The sequence below is a fragment of the Pituophis catenifer genome, unplaced genomic scaffold, assembly GCF_029215685.1.
Source record: "Pituophis catenifer annectens isolate HBS135680 unplaced genomic scaffold, rPitCat1.0.hap2 SCAF_2, whole genome shotgun sequence".
In the NCBI taxonomy this organism is placed as follows: domain Eukaryota; kingdom Metazoa; phylum Chordata; class Lepidosauria; order Squamata; family Colubridae; genus Pituophis; species Pituophis catenifer.
In genome coordinates, this window is record NW_027256882.1 from 81,685,416 (window position 1) to 81,708,314 (window position 22,899).

Consider the following 22,899-nt stretch of genomic DNA (forward strand, 5'->3'; position numbering starts at 1 on the left):
GCCTTAAAATCAAAAACTGTCCTACTTTTTGAGCAACTTTAATTGAGCAGCTTTTCTCTATGACACCAAGCTTCCCTAACAGCTATTTAACAATGCTCTTTTTTGGCAGATGCCAAGAATATTAAAATAAGCCATGGAATTCTCCCCTCAACTACATCCATAAAGTACAAGATATTGTAGTCTTGATTGCTTGGGAATTGGCCTTGAAAATTTAGTACGATTCCATCTTGTTCACCGTATTATTTAATATCTATCTAAAGCAGCTGGATTTTGAGCAGTTGTCATCAATGATAGTTGTCCATATTTTTCCTTTCTTGCAAACTGGAGGTTTGATATTTCGAGCATCTCTGCATATTAATATTATTCCTGTAATGAGGAATTTTCTTTAGAACAAACTGCTATTGGAGCTCTCTCTCTCTCTCTCTCTCTCTCTCTCTCACACACACACACACACACACACACACACACACATCATTATTCAGACATTTTGGAGAGATTTTTATGTTGCAACTTATAGGTTTTCCATATTTAACGTTTAGTTATGTAAACTTGCTTAGAGACACTCAGGCGTGAGTAGAAAATAAACAGGCAAATAAAAAAGTTTTCTAATTTATTGAAATTAAATCTCAGCATAGGATATACTAATTGTATTATGAATATATCATTTCAGTTATTTGGATTCACAACTAAGTCTCCAGTATTAAAATATCATCATCATCATCATCATCATCATCATCATCATCCCCACTCTTTTTTATTTTTCATTTCAAAATATGCTGGGAACAATGTAGTCTGTGTGATTGCCGTCGATAAGGCCATCTCCATTGTTGTGAATAAACCAGCAAGGGATGTTGGTGCCATGCTGGATATCAGCTGTATAATCCTTCTGCCATCCCCTACAATAAAACACAGAAAGCAATGAGCTTAGAGACTCCAATTCATGCAAGCATTTCAATGTCAGCTAAAATGTCAGTCTCTCTTTACCTGGTTACTGTCAGCTGGTTATTTTTCACAATCATGGTGGCATCTGGTTTTTCTGGATCCGATCCAGGGTGGACCTCAAGTATATCAAAGTCGATTGGGTGAAAAAATTGCCCTTAAAATAAACATGACAGCAGCAGCAGTAATTATTAAACAGTTGCCAGTCATTTGAGAGCAAAACAGGATCTTGATTAAATAGTTGTCAGTCATTCAAGAGCAAATCATAAGAAGAGCTACATCTTGCATTTGACAGTGCTAATTGTGGCTGAAAGTTGGATGTACCTACTTTTATAGCTACCCTGCTGAGATCCTTGTTGCAATATTTTTCAGGATCAGACTCAATAATGATAATAAGAGTTAAAGGCTTAAATATACTTCTCTTTAATTATAACAGGCATTCTATATTCACTGAATATTCACAGATAGAAGCAGGGAAAATGGTGAAGGTGACTCCTTATATCCACAAGGGGTGGAGTCAAAGATGGGAGTGGTGAATTATGAATACATTAGGAACCAAAGAATAAGTTAACCCCCGATGTCCCATATATACATTATTTACACAATAGGGAATAAGGCATTTACATCTCACAAATCCCCCTCTAAATGCCGGTTCGCTATACAACACCAATTACATTCAGATTCAGGACAATATAAGACATATAATTTTGATGTTAAATATTTGTGCTGTTTTGAAGGTAAAGGCTTCGTCAATATGTCAGCTAATTGTTCAGAGGTATCACAATGCACTGCTTTGATAAATCCATCTTGAGACAATTGTCTCACATGCTTAAATTTTATATCTATATGCCTGGACCTTTGTCCAATGGCATCGGATCTGGATATTTCAATGGCTGCTTTATTATCTTCATGCATAACAAAAGGCAAAGCAGGTTTTTTCCAAACATCTGAAATCAAGTCATTAAACCATACAAGGTTATTTGCAGCTTTGGACAAACAAACATATTCCGCTTCTGTGGTCGAAGTGGCTACCAGTTCTTGTTTACCAGTGTACCAGTAAACTGGACAGTCATTTAATAGAAAAATATAACCAGAAGTGCTTTTTCTGCATGATATATCTCCAGCCCAATCCGCATCAGCGTAACATGTAAGTTTTGGTTCTTTATTATTACTAGGTTCTAATACTAAGCAAAAGTCTAATGTACTTTTCAGATATCTTAGAATTCTTTTGACCGCTTCCCAATGATACAATGTAGGTTTGCTAACATATCTTGACAATAAGTTGAGTGGTAATGCAATATCTGGTCTGGTCCAATTAGATATATAAAGAAGTGAACCTATGACTGATCTATAAAATGTATTATCCTTGAATTCAGGGGAAGATTCATCAGTGTTTCTAAGGAAATCAGTTTGCATAGGAGTGTCACAGGGTTTGGCATTGTTTAAATTGCATTTGTTCATAAGTTCAATGATTTTATCTTTCTGAGTAAGTTTGAATCCCCTTCTAGTTTTGTTAATTTGTACACCAAGGTATTTGTTTACTTTACCTAGAGATTTCAACGAGAAATGTTCGTTTAGCTTGTTTACAAAGGTTTCTCTTCTCTCTTTGTGTTTTCCTATATATAAAATATCATCTACATAAATTAATACAAATTCAATGTGATCATCACTCTTTTTTACAAAGAAACAGTTATCAGCAGTGGTAGCGTTGAAATCCATGGTCTTAAGCACTTTTACCAAGCAATCGTACCATCTTTTGCCAGATTGCTTTAATCCGTATAGACTCTTGTTCAATAGCCAAATTTCATTCTTATTAGTGTATTGACTGTGTGGTGCTCTTACATATATTTCCTTATCTAGCTTTGCGTGTAAATACGCAGTCTGTATGTCATATTGAAATACATCAAGGTTGAGTGCAGATGCCACTACTAGAGCTGTTTTAACACTCTCTGTTCTTACTGTGGGGGAGTACGTGTCAGTATAGTCCTCCGGATATTTTTGTGCATAACCTTGTGCGACCAATCTAGCTTTGTATAGAGTATTGCCTCCTTCTAGATTCTTAATTTTATAAATCCACCTGGTACCTATAATTGTTTTATCTTTAGGTGCTATCGCAGGTGTAAACACATTTAATCCTTGCAAACTTTCCATCTCTTTTTTCATAGCTAGTTCCCACTTTTCCTTTTCTTCACGAGGGAGTTTTAATACTTCCTCATATGTATTAGGTGTCATTTGTTCACCATCCATATGCATTATGTAATCTCTGTATTTATTTGGTATTTGATTTCTATTGTTTCTAATAGCTCTTTCAGGTTTGCTATGGTAATCATGCAAATATTTTGCTTCTTTTTTGGTTAATGTGTCTGTCTTTATTTTGTGCTGACTATTTGTCCAAGTTTTGGTTTTGTTTTTATTTTTGTTGATATTTTGATTTTCTATTGTCCCTTCCTCACAAGATTTTGTATCTTTGCATTTATTTGGAAATATTTCATTAAGATGTAATTTAGACCAATTGGCCTGTTCATGGAACACAGCTGTTCTGGAAACTATAAATTTGTTATTATTATCAATGAATCTGTACCCTTTGGTGCCAGTTTCATATCCCATAAATCTTAATCTTCTGGATACGTTTTCTCCCTTTCTCCTCAACTGCTTAGGTATGTGTACGTCTGCAGTGACTCCAAATATGTACATGTGTGCTAATTTAGGTTTCCTATTATACATCACCTCATATGGTGTTTTATTCACAATACTGGACCAGGTTCTGTTTTGAGTGTAATTTGAATAATGTAAGGCTTCTGACCAAAATTGTTTGCCTAAACCAGCATCCTCTAATGTGCACCTAATCATGGTTTGTAGTGTGGAATTCTTTCTCTCTGCAATCCCGTTTTGGAACGCAGAAAATGGACTAGATGTGAAATGTAGCATTCCTCTATCCTTTAACCATTGGGAGAATTCTTTAGACATGAATTCACATCCCCTATCTGTCATAATTTGTTTTATTCTGACATTATGTTGTGTTTCTATGCGTTTGTAGAATTCCTTAAATTTCTGAAAGGTTTCATCCTTGTGTTTCAATGTGTAAACAAAACCATAGCGACTGTAATCGTCTACTATTGTTAGGAAGTAACGTTTTCTATAAGTGATTGATGGAGTTAATGGACCAACTAAGTCCATATGTACTAAGTCAAAAATTTTGTTAGTTGATCTGTTGGATTTTTTTGGTCTGGGACTAGTTTTTAGTTTAGTGGATTTACATACTGAGCATTCCAAATAATTTTCACAATTTTTTATTTTGACACCTTCTGCGTGTTCAGTCATTTTTTGTACTACAGGAAAACTTGCATGTCCTAACTTCCTATGCAAGATGTGAGCACACTCATCATGAATTGGCTTACCTATTCTTGGTTTCTTCTCATTGTGTGTATTTGCGTGATCATGAGATATTTTACATTCATCATTGTCACTGTTACTAACATTTTCATCATCTGCCTCACTACAATCTTCCATATTTGAATCAATGTTATGTAACCATCTTTCTTTTGTTATTAGATAGGGTAGGCCTCCTTTAATCATCACAGTGCCTACATTTGTTTTGTCCTTCTCTAAAGTTGCTTTCCCCTTTGAGAAAACTATATTGATGTCAGAATCTCTGCTTAGTTTTATAGCACTTAGTATGTTATGAGGTATTTCTGGAATTAACAATACCCCCTCTATTTTTCCTAGGCCAGGCAAGGTCACATTTCCTCTGCCTAATACTTGAACCTTTTCTTGATTAGCTACCTTTATTACAAATTTATCTTCTGTAAATGAAGACAATATATTTTTGTTATTAGTGGTGTGGTTGGTTGCCCCAGAATCAATAAGCCAATTATTGTTCTCATTTTGTTGTGTTTTAGTGCTGTCTTGTTTATTTAGTCCATTCAGTGAACCAGATTTTCTCTCTTTTGAATTTTCTCTGCCCCCTCTACTTTCTCTGTAATTTGGTGGGCTTCTATATTTATGTCTATCTGTGGAAGACTGTCTATAATTGTATTTGCTCCTATACTCTGACCTATGTCTCTCCTTTGATATTTTGGGACAGTCTCTTCTATTGTGTTCCCTGGACCCACAATTATGGCATTTAAAAGCTTCATTGTATTTTTCTTGGAAAGCTACCTTCCTAAAAGATTTGTGTTCTGTGTGATTGCTGGAACGATTTTTTCTTGAATTGTCTTCTGCTATCAGTTTGTTAGATAGACTTTCTATGGATAAATATCCTAGATTGATGGTGTCTAAGTGTGACATAAAACTATCCCATGATGAATCAAGTGAATTGATAATAACACTTTTCATTGTTTGATCTGAAATCACTTCCCCCCTCAAATGCAGCTCAGCTCTTATTTTGTTTAGAGATATCAAATGCTCACTTATGGAAACCCCTGGTTTTACTCTGGAAGAAAAGAAATCCTTAGACATTCTTGTAGTGGTAGCTACACTATCGCTGTGAAACAGATTAAACATGCATTGAATTATTTCTGACACAGTTAGGTTTGGTTTGATGCTATGATACATTGCAGGAGACACGCTAGATATTATTAAGAAAAACGCTCTATGATGTAAACAATCTATTTTTAAAGTCCAAGGTCTTCTTGGAGGACTAGTGATAAAGAATAGTAAATTTTCTTTCATAAAGACAACCTGGAGCTGTTGATACCATTCTTGCAAATTAATGCCATCAACTCTAAGTTTTGGGAAGTCACTGGGTAAGTTTCCCACATTATTTTGTCCATTACTTACAACCTGAGGAAGTCCGTGGTCTCGCAAGTGCAGGAAATTGCAAAACGGCATGGGGATGCTCGCAACGAGTCTGCGCGGTTCTCTGGCCAGTTCAAGTCTTTCCGGACCGTCTACGTAGTTTCGCACATGCGCGTTGCTCATTTCTTCTTTGGCGTCGTCGTGGAAGGTTCTCTCCATTGCAGCTCGCTCGCTCCGCTCCTCTTCAGACGAGTCGGTTTCTGGCTCGGTTTTAGGAGTCTTGATGGCGGCGACTGCTCTTCTCTTTCTTTTGTGTGCGTTGGTACTCGATCCGGTCTGCGGTGTAGGGCGGAATCGACATGGCTCTCTGGGCTCGGGCGTCGTCGCTCTCGAAGTCAGGATGGGAGCGTGCAGGTCTTGAGATATCGGCTTGTTCTCTAGCTTCTTCGTTGTCGCTTTGGAAATTTTTAATTTTGGCCCAAATGCAGCAAGAAGCGTCTTCATTGCTGACTTTACTTGGGATTTCGTCAAGTCGTCTTCGCTTTCTGATTCTGGTTCTTCTGAAGAGTTTGAATCTTCCTTTTCACTTTCGTTGTCTGATAACGTTTTTCGCGCCAGAAATTTTGAACTGAGCATTTTGATTGGCTCTGCTTCGCTCACTTTGGAGGTTCGTTGAAACCAAGATGGCTGCCATTCAAAATTTCGCGCGGGATCACATCTTTTCTTTTTCATAACGACTTTCTCTGTAGTCATATCACTCACAGTTTTTTGGTCTTTGGGTTTCTCTTTAGCGATGTTTCTCTCTCTCGCTGCTCCGCTGTTTTTCAGCATTTCTTGGAGATTCGCGATGAGGCTTTCATCATTCTTCTGGCTTTTTAATAGTTTTAATATCTCTGACCTGAGTTCGTTATTTTCTATTTCGATTTCCTCCTGGTCATTATTTTCATTTATTAGTTCTTCTTCTTCAGTGGTGTATTCTTCGGATTCTCTCGAAATCGCGTTTGTGGATTCGTTGATTATTTCTTGTTCAGTTTCTATTTCTTTGCTGTAGGCCCTGGTGTTGGGCCTATCTTTCTTAGACATTTTTAATTATTTATTGAGTCAATTAACCATCCTCTGCTACCAGCTTGTTGCAATATTTTTCAGGATCAGACTCAATAATGATAATAAGAGTTAAAGGCTTAAATATACTTCTCTTTAATTATAACAGGCATTCTATATTCACTGAATATTCACAGATAGAAGCAGGGAAAATGGTGAAGGTGACTCCTTATATACACAAGGGGTGGAGTCAAAGATGGGAGTGGTGAATTATGAATACATTAGGAACCAAAGAATAAGTTAACCCCCGATGTCCCATATATACATTATTTACACAATAGGGAATAAGGCATTTACATCTCACAATCCTAATATGATTTTTTACTTATACAGAAAGTTACATACAGTACATTACTCTCCTGCTTTCAGAGAACTTGCCTTATATGGGTCACAATACCATTGGGATTGGCAATGGGGCACTAAGATTCAAATTTAAAATAAACCTGTTTGGATGATCCAAAATACTGCTTTGGAAATTGTCTGAGCTTTGTGTGTATGAGTGTTTACATATGACAGAGACAAAGAGCTACAGATGAGATAAAATGGCCCTAGAAAATGAAGGTTCTGGTTCTCCCCACTATTGTGTACAGCTCCTGTACAATGGCTCTTGATGGGTTTTCATGGCATAGGTTGTTGGGGTTTTTTGCATCTGTATTAAAAAGGAAACCTAATCAGGGAGAAAAGCAAAGGAGTTTGCTATATTATCCTTGTACACCAAATTGTTTCTTTCAAAGTCCAGAAAAGTGAAGGAATAAGCTGGTGATGCTATCTTTCATCTCTATTCTCTACAGAAAAGGAGTAAACCTGGGATAACTGTTATATAGATAGTTTTGGCTGGAAAGTTTGAATGTAATTGCTCTCAGCTGATTGGCTGATTGCCAGGACTGTAGAGTATATAAAGGGAGCTGTTTCCCTGGGTCAGTTGCTGGATTCACACCATGAAGTAAAGAGCTGTTGTTACTCACGACCTGGCTTCTGTGTCCTCATTCACCCTACTTAACATTGGCAATGAAGGTGGGATTCTGAGGCACAGAGCTAAGAAAGAGCTGAAGTCACGGAGCAACAGAGAGAGCTGAAACAGAGAATCCAGCCAGGCAGATGAGCAGAATACCCAGAGAGACAAACACGATGTCTGCTTACATGCAGCCAACGCCTTTCGACCCAGCCAGAGAGAAATGGGGGTCATACATGGTTCGATTCGAATGTTTCCTGGAGGCAAGCGACCTAAAGGGGCTCTCGGACAACAGGAAAAGAGCTCTCTTCCTAAACCATTGTGGACCCGAAGTGTTCGACATGGCCGAGTCACTATCTGAACCGACCCCGGTTCAGACCGTATCATGGCAAGCTCTACAGGCTGCGCTGAAGGCACACTACACTCCGGCACCTTCCAAGTTTGTACAGAGGTACGAGCTTTGCCAGTGACTGCAGCGAGAGGGAGAGCCGATCAGTGCGTACATGGCCACCCTGCGTAAGGCGGTGATGCACTGCGAGTACAGAGACCTAGATGACGCGCTCCTAGAGCAACTAATCTGTAGCATGAGAGATATTCGCCTACAGAGAAGGCTGCTCACTCAAGCCAATCTAACTCTCCACATCGCGCTAGACAAGGCAAGGGCTCATGAATCCTCCACGAAGGCTGCAGAAACTCTACAGAGACCAGCTCAAGCAAGGACAACACAGCGGTCGCCCCCGGTACACCGTGAGACGGTCCAAACAGAAAGCGAGGAGGAGTCTGACGAAGACATCTTCCGGACCGAGAAATACCGGCGGGACCAGAGAGACCACCGAGAAACCTGTGTGAGCTGTGGAGGGTCCCACCATCGCCAGACCTGCAAATTCAAAGACGCTATTTGCAGGCGCTGCGATAAGAAGGGCCACCTGGCAAGGATCTGAAGAGCTACTCAACCAGCCAGCCACAAGTCACGAGGTGCCTCCAGCCAACCAGAGCCGGCACCGCAGAAAAGAACCAACAAACACACGGACTACAGGAAGGTCACGAAATTCGAAGACTGCGAGACCTACGCCATCTGCATTGGCCATGCAATCACAACTCTGGCGAAAACGGTGTACACCATGGTCGAGATAGAAGGGAGCGAGTGCAGAATGGAGCTCGATACCAGCTCGCCGCTAACCATCATGTCCTGGGCCAACCTATAGAAGGCTGTACCCAGCATCAAGAAACACCACCTAAGACACTAGAGGCTCGGACTACGCGACTACCAGGGCAACCGCATTGCAGTGGAAGGATGTGGCATGTTCCAGGTCGAGTACAGGGAATACCGGAAGAAGCTGCCCCTCATCGTGGTCAGCCAGAATTTTCCAAGTCTCCTGGGATTGGACTGGTTCAACACCCTGGGAATGGGATTCACTGGAGTCTGCAATGTGAGCAGCCGCCACGAAAGCAGCACCCTGAAGGATGACCTGATGCGGGAGTTCCAGGACGTGTTCGACGAACGGCTCGGCAAGTATGTGGGGACCCCTATTTCGCTTAACCTCGAAACCAATGTCACCCCAATTTAACCCAGGAGGGTACCTTTCACCCTAAAGCCAAAGATAGACATTGAGCTAGACAAACTAATCAAGCAAGAGGAGGCTTCCAGTTTGCTTCTCGTAGCCGCCAGACGATCCCTTGGGACCGCCAGCCCCTTCGCCTGTAAAGAGCCGCCTTTACAACGGAAAGGTGGCTCGAAAAACTCCATTTCCAGGAGGAAATGTGAGATAGAGCAGGTGAGTGTAGGTAGAGCTTTCCGCGAAGCCCCCAGAATTTTTTTTTTACTCTTGGGGGCGAGCGGATGAGGCTCCCTATATCACTCACCATTTGCTCCGGGCGTTGGGAGACCTCTGCTTTTTTGCAGAGCAAGGCTACGAAAACAAGCTTTTCAAGATAACTAACAGATTAAGCAAAGAGGATGAGATCTGGACCTGGACCTGTGACCCTAAATTGCAAGTATTTATACTTATTTTGCAAAGGATATTGAACAAAGTAAAAAAGAACTCTTAAAATGGCGACTGCCGAAATTTGAGCAGGGAAGCTGAAAAGGGAAAGTCCTTCTGTTTCTTATTAAGCCACAAAGTAGCGGAATAAATACTTCTGGCTACAATTGAAGAAAAAGCTCCACTTTTGTGTTTTCTCTTTCCTGGAGATTTGATTTGATATTGATCTCGTTTGGAAAGAAGACTTTTTCTCTTTACTTTGCTTTTTTTTTCTTTTCTAAAAAAGTTTGCCTGTGTGGAAATATGGCGTTTAGGCTTACAAAGCTGGACAAACAAGCAGTGGGGGGGGGGATTCCCCCATCCACAAACTATATGAACAAGTTCTTAACTTACAGTCTCAGAAAACTGATTTTAATATAATTGAATTTCTCCTGGAGGAGACTGTAAGAAGGGATGAGATTATGAATCAGAACTTTGAGAAATTTAAGCAGGAAATTAAAGAATTGGTGCAATTAAAGTTTGATATTTTGCAACGAAAGATTATAAAAATGGCTAATGGTTTCTCAGAATTTATGATCAAGTTGGATACAAATACTAATCTATTAGAGTCTAAAATGGAGGAAACTGAGGACAATTTGGAAAATAAAATAGAAAAAATTGAAAATGATTTGATGAACATTAAAGACAATAGTTTAGAAGAAAAACCTAAAATGGAAGTTGATCCAAAGATTTGTAATGTAGAAAACATACAACAACGGATTGAAAAGGAGGTTTTAATGATGCAATATAATTTTACTGAATATGCAATTAGACTGAGAGGATTACAGGAAAATAACAGAGATGACTTAAGGAAAATATCTTCTGAAGTTCTGGCTGGGATTTTAAAGGTTCAACCTGAGGAGGTATTTTGTAGGATCGATAGAGTTTATAGAATAAACTCCTGGATTGCAAAGCAAAGGCAATTGCCTAGAGATGTGGTGATTTATTTTACAGATAAAGAAATAAGAAATAATATTGTGCAAAAATCTTTTAAGTCTACTTTGCAATTGTTTGGAAGAAAGATTTGGATATATAAAGAACTACCGCCTAAGATGTTATTGGAAAGAAAGAAATTTGGTTTTCTGGTGGCTGAGCTTAAAAAAAGAAATATCTTATTCAGATGGAATGCTCCAGTTGGTATAATATTGAGATATCAAGGAGAAAGATATCAATTAAATACTGTTGAAAAAGCGGAAGAATTTTATCAAAAATTTTTAAAAATGAACTTAACATCTTTATGCACAACACAAAACAAGCAGAAGGAGTTAGAAATAAAGGATAAATATTGAGTTACAGAGGCCTTTGTAGATGAATTGCCTTTGGATTCTTCAGACACCTCAGCTGGATTATTTATAAATAAGAGAGAAGTGGTATTGGATTCTAACGTGATGATTCACCAAGTCACAGACAACCATGGAAATCAACTAATTGATACACAACCTATAGAAAAGAAATATGAGTCACAAAAGCAAAACCAACAAGATCAAGTCATAAATCAGAATGAAAACCGATCAGTTGATATACAACTTGCAGAAAGGAAATTAGGATGGAGATCAAACCCACAAAAAGAAAGGGAAAAAAAAACAGGTCTCACAAAAATAAATATTTCTAAATTAAGCAACAGCGAAGCCAGTTATTTTTGAAAATACATGACTGAATATATGAAAAGATGGTTGAGGCGAAGTAGTGTTTAATATTATCCTGAGGAGAGTGACAGACCTCTGCAATGCCGTAATTTTGGGATGTGAAAAGGGCCTTAAATTGTTGGATTGGAATTATCTATTTTTGGTTTTCTTTTTATTGATCAACGTATTATATCTATGCTGAGCTATAAGGCAAGAGAGCTATGCTGGGGCATGCAGAAGATCTGGCTGTTACCCCATTATGACGATGGGAATTAATAATCCTGAAAAAAGCCACTATCACAGATATTATATGGAATACAATTATAAAGTCACTCGGGTGGTTGTTTTCTTTTTATATATATACGAAGATATTCATTATTGATGGGGGCAGATGATAACTGAGGATTTTGAATATTCTGTTGCAACTGGGATGTTATGTTACCCTAATACGGATGATGGAGTCAGCAATCCAGTGGAAAGACATCAAAGAAGATATTATATGGATTATAAATTTAAAGTCATTGATTTTATCTAAATAAGGGAATATTTTTTAGTAGGGTAGGCAGAAGAACAAAGATATTAAGAATTGTTGTGCAAGGTAATTTTGTAAAAGTGGGTGGAGACAGGCTAGTGTATTGATTGTATAGATTAAGAAAAGGGATGTTTAAGAGATATATTTATGGGAGTGGAGGAAATGGATAGAGCAGAACAAATGTAAAATTAGAATTTATGGGGAAGGCTGCGTTGAAATGTTATATTAATATACACAAAAGATTAAATGTTAAAGTAGGATTTATTATATAGTTTTAAAGTGGAAGGTTGTTTTGAAATGTTATATTAATATACAGACATAAGTATGGGGGAGGAGAAAAAGGGCAGATTATTGCTAAATTGGGAGTCATAATAATATTACTGTGTTAAATCAGAAGTTATTATACAGTGTTATAGTAGAATGTTATTTTGAAGTGCATGGTAAGAGGGGGAAGTAATAATATTAATAATATCATTAGAAGTAAGGGTCAGTATTTGGAGGAGGGAGTAAGGGGATGGTAAAATATTATATAATCTGTTATGTATTAGGTTTTTATTTTGAAGAAGTCACAGGGGGGATGGGGTGGTGAGGGGGGGTTAGGGAGGAGGGGGGGGAGAAAGGGGGAAAAATTGTAATTGAAAACTTTTTCAATTAAAAAAAAAAAAGCAAGGGGTACTAGTTCCCGTCAACCACGCCAAATGGGAGACCCCAATTGTGACCCCAGTTAAGTCTGATGGGTCTGTGTGCATCTGCGCAGATTATAAATGCACAATTAATAAAGCTCTTCAATAGAGCACTTATCCGGTACCTATTGTGCACCATTTGCTCCATTCCCTGGGCCCTGGCAAGATTTTCGCTAAACTCGATCTTGCACAGGCGTACCAACAGTTGCCAGTAGATAGCGCTACCGCAGAGGCACAGACTATCATAACACACAGAGGTGCATTTAAGTGTACTAGACTCCAATTCGGAGTCAGCATAGCCCCAGGGCTGTTTCAGAGCACAATGGAGCGGCTGCTACAGGGTCTGCCAGGGGTAATTCCCTATTTCGATGATGTCCTCATCACCACAGAAGATGAGCAGCAATTAGGGGACAGACTGAGGGCAGTGCTAACAAAATTCAGGAGTGCTGGCCTCAGAGCCAAACACAACAAATGCACGATCGCAGTCCCCTCTGTGGAATTCCTGGGGTATCGGGTAGACGGAACTGGCATTCACCCCACCGAAAGCAAAATCAGAGCAATTCGAGAGGCACCCACCCCTAAGAACAAGGTGGAACTACAGGCGTTTTTGGGTCTCCTAAACTTCTACGCAGTCTTCCTGAGGGACAAGGCAACGGTAGTGCAACCCCTGCACCGACTATTGGCAAAGAACACACCATGCATCTGGGGAAAAGCTGAATCTGCCGCATTTGCCGCTGTAAAGAAACTTTTATCTGCAGAAAGTTTCTTGATCCAATACAACGCCACGCTTCCCCTTGTGTTAGTCCTCAATGCATCCCCATTTGGAGTGGGGGCCATGCTGAGCCAAAGACTACTGAATGGACTAGAGGTGTCCATTGCTTATTATTCCTGCACCCTGTCCAGCACTGAGCGGAACTATAGCCAACTGGACAAAGAGGCTTTAGCAACCGTATCCGGGGTTAAGAAGTTCCACGAGTATTTATTTGGCCGGGACTTCAAACTTGTCATGGACCATCGGCCGCTTTTGGGCCTCCTGGCAGGGGACCATCCGATTCCTGCTGCCTTGTGTCCCCGGATGACACGCTGGGCAATCTTTTTAGCAGCATATTCATATCACCTGGTACATCAGCCAGGACTGAGTTTGGGACATGCTGACGCCCTCAGCCGCTGCCCATTACCGGACATCTTAGAGGACCCCACACCTGGAGTTCCAGTCTTGCTTATTGAGGTGTTGGACTCGGGGCTTTTCACTCCCGCGGAAGTGGCAAGAGCCTCTGCCAAAGATCACGTGCTTAAGACAGTCATGAGTTGGGTCACGAGGGGGTGGCCAGGAAAGACTGAAGGCAGGGAATTCAAATGTTTTGTCAGCAAACACAATGAATTATCTATGCAAGGGGATTGCTTATTGTGGGGCGATCGGGTCATTGTTCCCTTGTGCCTAAGGGAAAAGGTTTTACAGTTGTTGCATGAGGGACACCTGGGGATTGTGCGCATGAAGGCGCTAGCCAGGAGTTATGTATGGTGGCCAAACATGGATAACGACATCACTGAGTGGGTGGAGAAGTGTCAGCCCTGCCAAGAGTCTAGGCCAGATCCCCCCCTCAGCACCCGTAAGAGAATGGGAACGCCCCCAGGGCCCCTGGTCAAGAATCCATATCAATTTTGCGGCCCCCTGTCATGGCCAAACCTTCCTGGTCGTAGTTGACACTTACTTGAAATGGCTTGAGATCAAGCTAATGAAATCCACCACCACTGATGCAGTCATCAGGGTGCTCAGAAGGTTATTTGCCACCCATGGATTACCAGACATGCTGGTCTCAGACAACGGTCCCCAATTTATTGCCATACAGTTGGAGGGGTACCTGACAGAGCTAGGGATCAGGCAAGCCCTGTCTGCCCTGTTTCATCCGGCCAAGTCTTACACGGTAGACATGGGAGATGGAAGGGTATGGCATAGGCACATAGACCAATTATGAAAAAGGGTAGTCACCGAACCAGAAACCATGCCTGATGATACAGTCCCTAACTAGCAACCACTTCCAACAGTTAGCTCAAGCCCGAGACAAGCGGAGAACTTATCTGAAGACTTCGGTGTCCGGAGCCGGCAACCCGAGGAAGTGAGACCAATTGAAGAAGTCAACGCCCCCGGAGGAATCCAGGAGGTTCCATTGGTGGAGCGGAGAGAAACAAGAGGTCCCTCCGATCCACTCGATGCGACACCACAGACTGAACTGTGCAGGTCTACTAGGATCCAGACACGCCCTGGTCACCTGCGTGATTTTGTATGTAAATGTGTATCCCAAGTGCCTCCTGGGAGGGGAGGGGAGGGGAGTTATGTATATAGTTTTGGTGGGAAAGTTTGAATGTAATTGCTCTCAGCTGATTGGCTGATTGCCAGGACTGTAGAGTATATAAAGGGAGCTGTTTCCCTGGGTCAGTTGCTGGATTCACACCATGAAGTAAACAGCTGTTGTTACTCACGACCTGGCTTCTGTGTCCTCATTCACCCTACTTAATAATAACCAAAACATTAACTTTGAAACTGTCTATGCCAATTGCCTCAAAAATTGTTTCCAGTTAATTTGGAAAATTCTGTACTTTTAAATTTAGAAATAGTCTTTTGTTAATAATACATTATCTTTCTCATTTTATTTATTAACTTTTTATGCTGCCCATCTCCTGTATAAAGTGACTCTTTTCTATCTTTACCTAAAATTCATCTCTCTCCCTCTTTCTCTCTGCTAATTTATTTTTTTTAATTTTTGCTGATCTTTAATAAATAAACAAGGATGCATTTATTGCTATCTATGTCAGACAGTGTGCTCTAATCTGGATATAGGGATATAGGGATTGAATGGAATGTGTTGGTGTAAACTAAATTGGACATTACTCATAATAATAAAAAACCCACCCAAACCCACCCACATGTATACACAATCAATTTTGGCATGTGATACAATCCAGAAATAAATATTGCATACCTGGAAGCAAAGAAAAAGGAAAAGCAAAAATTGCTGCCTTTTTAATCTCATGCCAAATCAACGCCAAACCAGTTTAATCTCATGCCATGTCAGAAGACTATATGCCTTATGAAAGAAAAATGGTGGAAAAAACAAAACAAAACAAAATCCTTAGAATAACATCTTTGCGTTACCTAGTAAACCATGCGTTTGTTCAGATAATCTGTGACTATCTTCCATGTAAAATCCCAGGAAATCTCGGTGTAGTGGATGTTTCTTCCACACTTGGTGTAGAACAACAACAAACTTTGCTCCATTATCCATTGAAACCTCTACGCTCTGTTTTCGTTTGATTATTAGTGTCAAACTAAGAGGGAAAAGAGAAACCAAGCAGGAAAACCTCATTATTAGTAATGCAGATATTCGAATTAGGGAAATTGGTTGCAAGGCAAGAACCATTTCTGGAGAAGACATCTGTAAGCACACGGCTATTGTTTAAATGAAGCCTAGCATTACATTCTACCATATCCTATCAATTCTGGCCTTCAACCTTATTAAATGATGAAGCTATCCATTCATTCATCAATGAAGCAGGCTGAAGTAGAGCAAAGCAAATAAACCACTCACCTGAAACAATTGCTCTGATTACATTATGCTGGTTACTAGCTCTAGAGATTGGCTTCAATTTCAGCCAGGATCACTATGTACATAATACACTGAACCAGAGATGGGCAATTAATTTTTCCAATGGGACACATGAGAAATTGGGATTGTTGTGGAGGGTCAAACCAACAGAGTTGTGAAAGTGCATAGGCATGCAAGCATGCAGATATGTAAACTGAAAACAAACAAACAAACAGTTGCTTTCAAAATACAAGCAATCCACACAGGCCAGACATGGAGAGCCAAAGGGCCAGAAGTGGCCAAGGAGCCATAAAGTTCCTACGTCTGCACTAGACTGAACGAAGGACAATTTTAGCCTATCCTTCTAACTTGCAAACATCTAACAATGTTGACTTGCAAAGATTTGCCTTTATGGACAATTGCTATAGACAGCAAGTTAGTCCAGATCCAAACGTTTGCTTCCATAAAATTGTCCGGATCTGAATACCCATATATGGTTTTATTTATTTATTTAAACACATTTGTATATCCATCCATCTCACATTGTGACTCTGGGAAGTATACATGGTATATATGTTTTATTCTTTCCTGTATTTCCAATGCTATCTGAAGGAGAGAGGGGGGAAAAAGACTATTTGCTCACATATACCAAAGCAATTAAGAAAAGTGCAGGAAATATCAAAGGTTCCCTATTTTTTTCTGAAATATTTGTATTAAATGAATTGTAGAGAATTTATCTGAAACAAAGAGCAACTTGAATTTAAGGTAATTACTCCCCATACACAAGAGAAGATAGGAAAAAGTATAAATGTGCTGGTTAATAACTGCAACATATTTTTATGGACATTTATATTTTTGAAAAGTTCAGTTTCACAAATATAAATGTCCATAAAAATCTGTAGAATGCCAACTTCCCCACCTTGTAGATTAGGTTTATCAACTGTAGCTGAAACCAGTCCCAGAAAATCCTCCAGCCTTTAAATATATATTGGGACATAGATTTATGTGCCACACTTTTGGAAGGTACATTTTCATAGATAAATGAAAATATGTGTTATCTGTGCAGGTAGTCCTTAAATTACAACCAATCATTTAGTAATTGAAGTTACTGAAAAAGCAACTTATGTCAGAATCCCCATTCTTATTGCAGAACCCTCATGGTTATGTGATCAAAATTCAGACATTTGGCGACTGGCTCGTATGCAGTGGTGGGATTCAATGTTTTTAACAACCGGTTCTGTGGGCGTGGCTTAGTTGGGGGTGTGGCTTGGTGGTCATGTGACTGGGTGGGTGTGGCTAGCTGGTCATGTGACTGGTTAGGCGTGGCTAGCTGATCATGTGACCGGGTGGGCGTGCCTATGTGCATAGGAACTACTCAGAGGGCTATAAAAAGTCATTTCTGACTGATCCTCGCACTTTTGACCGGTCCTCGCACTTATGACCATCCTCACATTTATACTCATTGCGGCATTCTTAACAACCGTGTCAATCATTTCACCACTACTTCTCTTCACACGGTGACAAGATAGGGTGCAAAACGTAAAATGTGAGGACAGTCGTAAGTTCAAGGACTGGTCAAAAGTGCGAGGACCGGTCAAAAATAACTTTTTCAGCCCTCTGAGTAGTCCATATGCATATAGGGACTCAAGAAGGCTGAAAAAAGTGATTTCTGACAGGTCCTTGCACTTTTGACCGGTCATCATTTATCTTCTAGTCCAGAGATCTCCAACCTTGGCAACTTTAAGCCTGGCAGACTTCAACTCCCAGAATTCCCCAGCCAGCTATGCTGGCTAGAGAATTCTGGGAGTTGAAGTCCACAAGTCTTAAAGCTGCCAAGTTTGAAGACCTCTGAGCTAGGGCTTTGGGGCCAGCCTTTTGGGGAGGGGGTCCCATTCGGAGAGACCCCCTGCCTCTCAGGAAGCATCAGGCCCAGGCAGAGAAAATTGCCAAGGTTGGAGATCTCTGGACTAGAAGACCTCCAAAGGTCCCTTCCAACTCTGTAATTCTGGTATTGGCAAGCAAGCACAATTAAGCTACTTAAATCCTCCAGAGCAGGGGTCCCCAACGTTTTGGACCTCAGGGACCACCAAGTTCATAATTTTAAATTTCGCGGACCACTAATACGAATCCAGCGCGTCGCTTGCTGAAGCATCTGGACTCCCAGTGATGGGATAGGGTCCTTCAGGCACTCTCCCCCCCTCTTTCTCTCTCTCTCTCCCCCTCTCATTCTCTCTTTCTCTCCCCCCTCTTTCTCTCTCCCCCCCTTTCTCTCTCTCCCCCTTTCTCTCTCTCCCACTTTCTCTCCTACTTTTTCCCTCTCATTCTCTTTCTCTCTCCCCCTCTTTCTCTCTCCCCCCCTCTCTCTCCCACTCTTTCCCTCTCATTCTCTTTCTCTCCCCCCTTTCTCTCCCTCTCTCCCCCACTCTCTCTCTCATTCTTTCTCCCCTTTTCTCTCCCTCTCTCCCCCCACTCTCTCTCTCATTCTCTTTCTCTCCCCCCTTCACTGTCTCCCCCATCTTTCTCTCTCCCCCTTTCTCTTTCTCTCCCCCTTTCTCTCATTCTCTTTCTCTCTCTCCCCCTCTTTCTCTTTCTCTCTCTCTCCCCCACTCTCTCTCTCTCTCATTCTCTTGCAGGGGGCCGATCTGGTGTCTGCAACGGAGAGCAAAAAAAACACCTCGGTATATTTGCGGCGCAAGGCAGCCCTTGTTTCCTGCCGACTCGGAGCGGTAGACAGCGTCTGGTTCGGGGAGCAGCTGGATTTTACTCTCCATTGCTCTCTCGGCCCCCTGCAAGCTCTCATCTCTCGAGAAGCCCAACCAAATTTTCCCGTGCCACTTCAGGGAGCACTCCTTGAGAGACGAGAGCTTGCAGGGGGCTGAGAGAGCAATGGAGAGCAAAATCCGGCTGCTCCCCGAGCCAGACACTATTTACCGCTCCGAGTCCCAAGCGACAGGAGTTGAGGGCTGCCTTGTCCTGCAAATATGCCGGATTTTGATCGTAATGCACCACCTGCAAAAATGTGAAAATTTCCAAATGTAGCCCTGCTCTCTTACAGCTCTCCTGATGTTCAACTGTTGTCTTTCAAGGAGGATACTTGGCCAGCTTCATGCTTGATGTCTCCCACCTTGGCAGCTTTAAGACTTGTGGACTTCAACTCCCAGACTTCTCCACAATTCCCCAGAATGGGCTAGGCAGGAGTTGAAGTCCAAATATTGTAAAAGAGCCACAATTGCCCAGCCCTGGGCTAGAGTAGGCTGATGCTGCACGGATGGGAGGCGGGGCAGGGCGAGGGGCGGACAAGCCAGCAATTTAACAAACGGTTCGGTGTGCTGTGAGGCCAATAAATTGGAAAAAAACACCAAACTGTTTGTTAAATTGCTGGCTCGCTCGCCCCATTTATTGGCAATAAATAGTAGTGCAGAGGGGCGGGGCAAGGGGCGGGGCGAGCCAGCAATTTAACAACCGGTTCGGCCGAACCGCCTAGAACCGGCAGAATCCCACCACTGCTCGTATGTATGAAGGTTGCAGTTAATTTTTATAAAAATTTAAATACATTATAAAAACATTAATTTTTATCAAGCATGCCTCATATCTGCAAAGGAAATTATAGCGTATTGCCTTTCTCTGTAGCTGAATTTATTTAAAACTACCCCACTTTGTTTATATAAGGACTGGGCAAACTTGTTTCCTTGTGAAGATCACCTTCTTTCAGGGTTAGTCTGTTGGGGGAATGCATTGTTAATAGACTTGAAACAAGCAGAGATTAAGAGCAGAGCCCAAAGGGAGGGTAGATATAGAAATAGTGGGTGGGAACATCCACTCTTTCTGACATTCTTTTTTCTCTCATTGCATTTTGCAAAAAAATGAGGATAACTTGTCAGAAATCTGATCTGGTATCTTGTCTTAGGCTTTTGGAATAGACCACGTGGAAAATTACAGAAGCTTTAAGTCACTCATTCCTGATTTAAAAGCAACACTTTTATATCTTAGGGGTATGAAAAGCTCACCCGGGTCGTTGTAAGGCAACTTCATCAAGCCAACTGAATACTCTCCTTTTTCCACCATTTTGAAGGATGATATTTTGAGTTGTTATTTCAAGCCTTACATTCCGATTCATAGTTACAATCCCAAGTTTTCCAAAATATGTATTCTGTGGTCTTACATTGTTGATGCTCTTTTTATTTCCAATAAGCTGTCCATTGACGGTCATGCCTGAAGTCCAGAAGTGATATTAAGGGGATGGTTTATATGTAAATAACGTATTTTTAAAATATGTCTTTTCCTGGATTCCAGGAGGCAGAGCACTTTCTATACTATATTTTCTTGATAAACTGAGATTGATTCTAATTAAAATTTACTTACTTGATTTCTATAGCCACCCAGCTCAGTTAATGACTCTGGGCAGCTCACAATTCTAAAACATACATTGGAATTAAAATCTGAAACCTTTTAAAATATTAAAAACAGTAAAAACTGTTAAAACAATAAACAACATTAAAACATCTAATTCGAAGCACATGCAAAAGCGAGATATTTGGCTTGTTAACAATATAGCTAGGAGGCAGAGGCCTTGGTGCATATAGTGTCCCAGGCATGGGAGTATTGCCTGCTCTTTAAAGCTTTATGGAAGAGTTGGGGCCATGGCAATCTCCAAAGGGAAGATATTCAATAGAGTAGGGGCAACTGCAGAAAAAGCTCATCTTCTAGTCAAATGGTCCCCAAACTTTGTGGCTTGGCAGCCCAGCTGGTGGGGGGGAGGGGATCTGGGCCACATAGGTGGTGGACTGGTGCACGTGTGTGCAGCCCTTGCGTGAGTGTAGGCTGGCACAGTTGTACATGAGTGCCCACTACTCCGCTTCTTGTAGATGTTGTGCTGCGTGCGCATGCACATGCTCTGGCCAGCTATTCCAGTGGCCCAATTCCAATAGCCCACGGCCTGGTAGTGGGCTGGGGGCTGGGAGTTGGGGGAGGTTCCTACATTTTTTTGCTGACAGACTCTACAGCATGCATATCCTGTTTGATCCACTTGGATGGATAGAAACTATGGAAGGCAATCCCTCAGGGTAATTGAATTGTTTAGTTCTTTCCCTCCTAATCTTAATGAATAACATCCCTTATTATAATATTGTGTTTGCCCTGAAAAGCAAACCATTGATCCCTTCTTCCACCCTAATTCCTCTTGAAATATTTAGTGTAATGAATTATACTTCTTAGAATAATTTAATTTTCTCAATCTCCTTTAATTACATTTTTATTTCTTCAGAGAATGAGAATTTGGATTATATGTAGGCAAGTAACTTCTCCAAAGGGCAATGACCATTTATTGGTAATTCCAGCATCTAGAAGTCATATAATCTATTGCAGGTAGCTCTGAAACACATACATCACATTCAGAAGCCTTTTCAATAAAAAAACAAAATCCATTTCTGCTGTATTTGGATATGTTCCATGATTTAAAATCAAATATTTTCTGATAATCTGCTGTTGTGATCATCTCTTGTAGATTGGTGCCTAAGAATCACCATGGCTTCCTTGAAGTGAACTCACCTTTTGACATCTATTACAATACTTTCAAGGTGTTGATATCTAGAGTATAGAAGTTAACAGGAATAAATAGCCATGCTGAACAAACAAAATGGTAAATACACTCAGAACTAAAGGATATAATCTGTCTTGAGATATATTGATGGTGAGTGGATGTTAGGATATAGTAGAAGCTTTGATAAGCTTAGGCAACCCTGAATATATTGTTCCTGTGAATTCTTTAGATTCTTTAGATATACTAGCATGACATGGAATCAATGTATGTGTGGTTATAGCAGAATGAAGCAGTATAATGGATGAATATTTGATGTATCATACCTATGCCATCTCCTAAATGATTATATATACAGTATCTAACGATCTGGCAACCTCCTGTGTGGCAAGCCTTCTGGATTCATAACACTTAAACAGGTCTTGTGAAGAGAGCAGTAGAAGTTTCCTTAGTATGAAACTCCTTTCAAGTATGAAAGACAGTGGCAGGTAAAGAATTTACATGTTATCTACGTATTCTTTATCCAAAGGAAATAGACCTCAAAGAAATCAAATGGAATTAGATAGACCATGAACTGATCTAGCAGTGCAATATCTTTCTTACTTATAATCACAGTTTCAGAAAAGAAAGGCTCACCTGTAACTGGATCTCTTATCAAATTTAACACCACCCCTGGCTCCTCATTAATGTTGAAACAAAGGGCATCTTCCTTCTGTGGTACAGCTATGATAAAGTGTGGGTCTCCATCAACTGCAAAGAAGAAATTACACTAAAATCGTGCTTCCATCAGCGGGTCATTTTATTTCTGTGATTTTTTTAAATGTATCATTTAAAATTAAACAGAAGAGTGTAAGAATAAAAGGTATGGAAAAGTGCAGAGTTTCTATTTAATATATTTCTGTAGTGCCCTTACAGCAGAAAGAACATTCAGGGTAACATTATTGTAACATGGACCTTAGCCTTAATCCAACATTGGAAATTGAGAAGAGGAGGTCATTGATTTCATTTTCTTGTTACATAATCATCTCTAGTTGATGATTGAGGGAGCTGAGAAAAAAATAAGGTCTGTGTCTTTCACAGGCAGCAATAGTTGCACTAGACATGATCCGTTCCTTGAAGAACCTCCCATTTTAAGGTTCAGCATGAGACGTTCCAGTCCACATCCAACAATTGGCTATTCTGCCTCAAA

The 22,899-nt window shown here is 40.5% G+C and overlaps 1 protein-coding gene across 1 annotated transcript in view; it reads right to left on the minus strand.

Annotated features, from left to right (window-relative positions):
• Positions 1-678: 678 nt before the first annotated feature.
• The window catches only part of LOC139310208 (inter-alpha-trypsin inhibitor heavy chain H3-like), a 44,791-nt gene continuing 22,570 nt past the window's right edge, over positions 679-22,899 (minus strand). Inside the window, exons 17-21 of the mRNA XM_070934369.1 lie at positions 22,347-22,460; positions 20,182-20,386; positions 15,745-15,917; positions 985-1,096; positions 679-896 (exon numbers count right to left, since the gene is read on the minus strand). Coding sequence (XP_070790470.1) covers positions 767-896; positions 985-1,096; positions 15,745-15,917; positions 20,182-20,386; positions 22,347-22,460 — 734 coding nt within the window. The 3' untranslated portion in view covers positions 679-766. The remainder of the gene's footprint in view (positions 897-984; positions 1,097-15,744; positions 15,918-20,181; positions 20,387-22,346; positions 22,461-22,899) is intronic.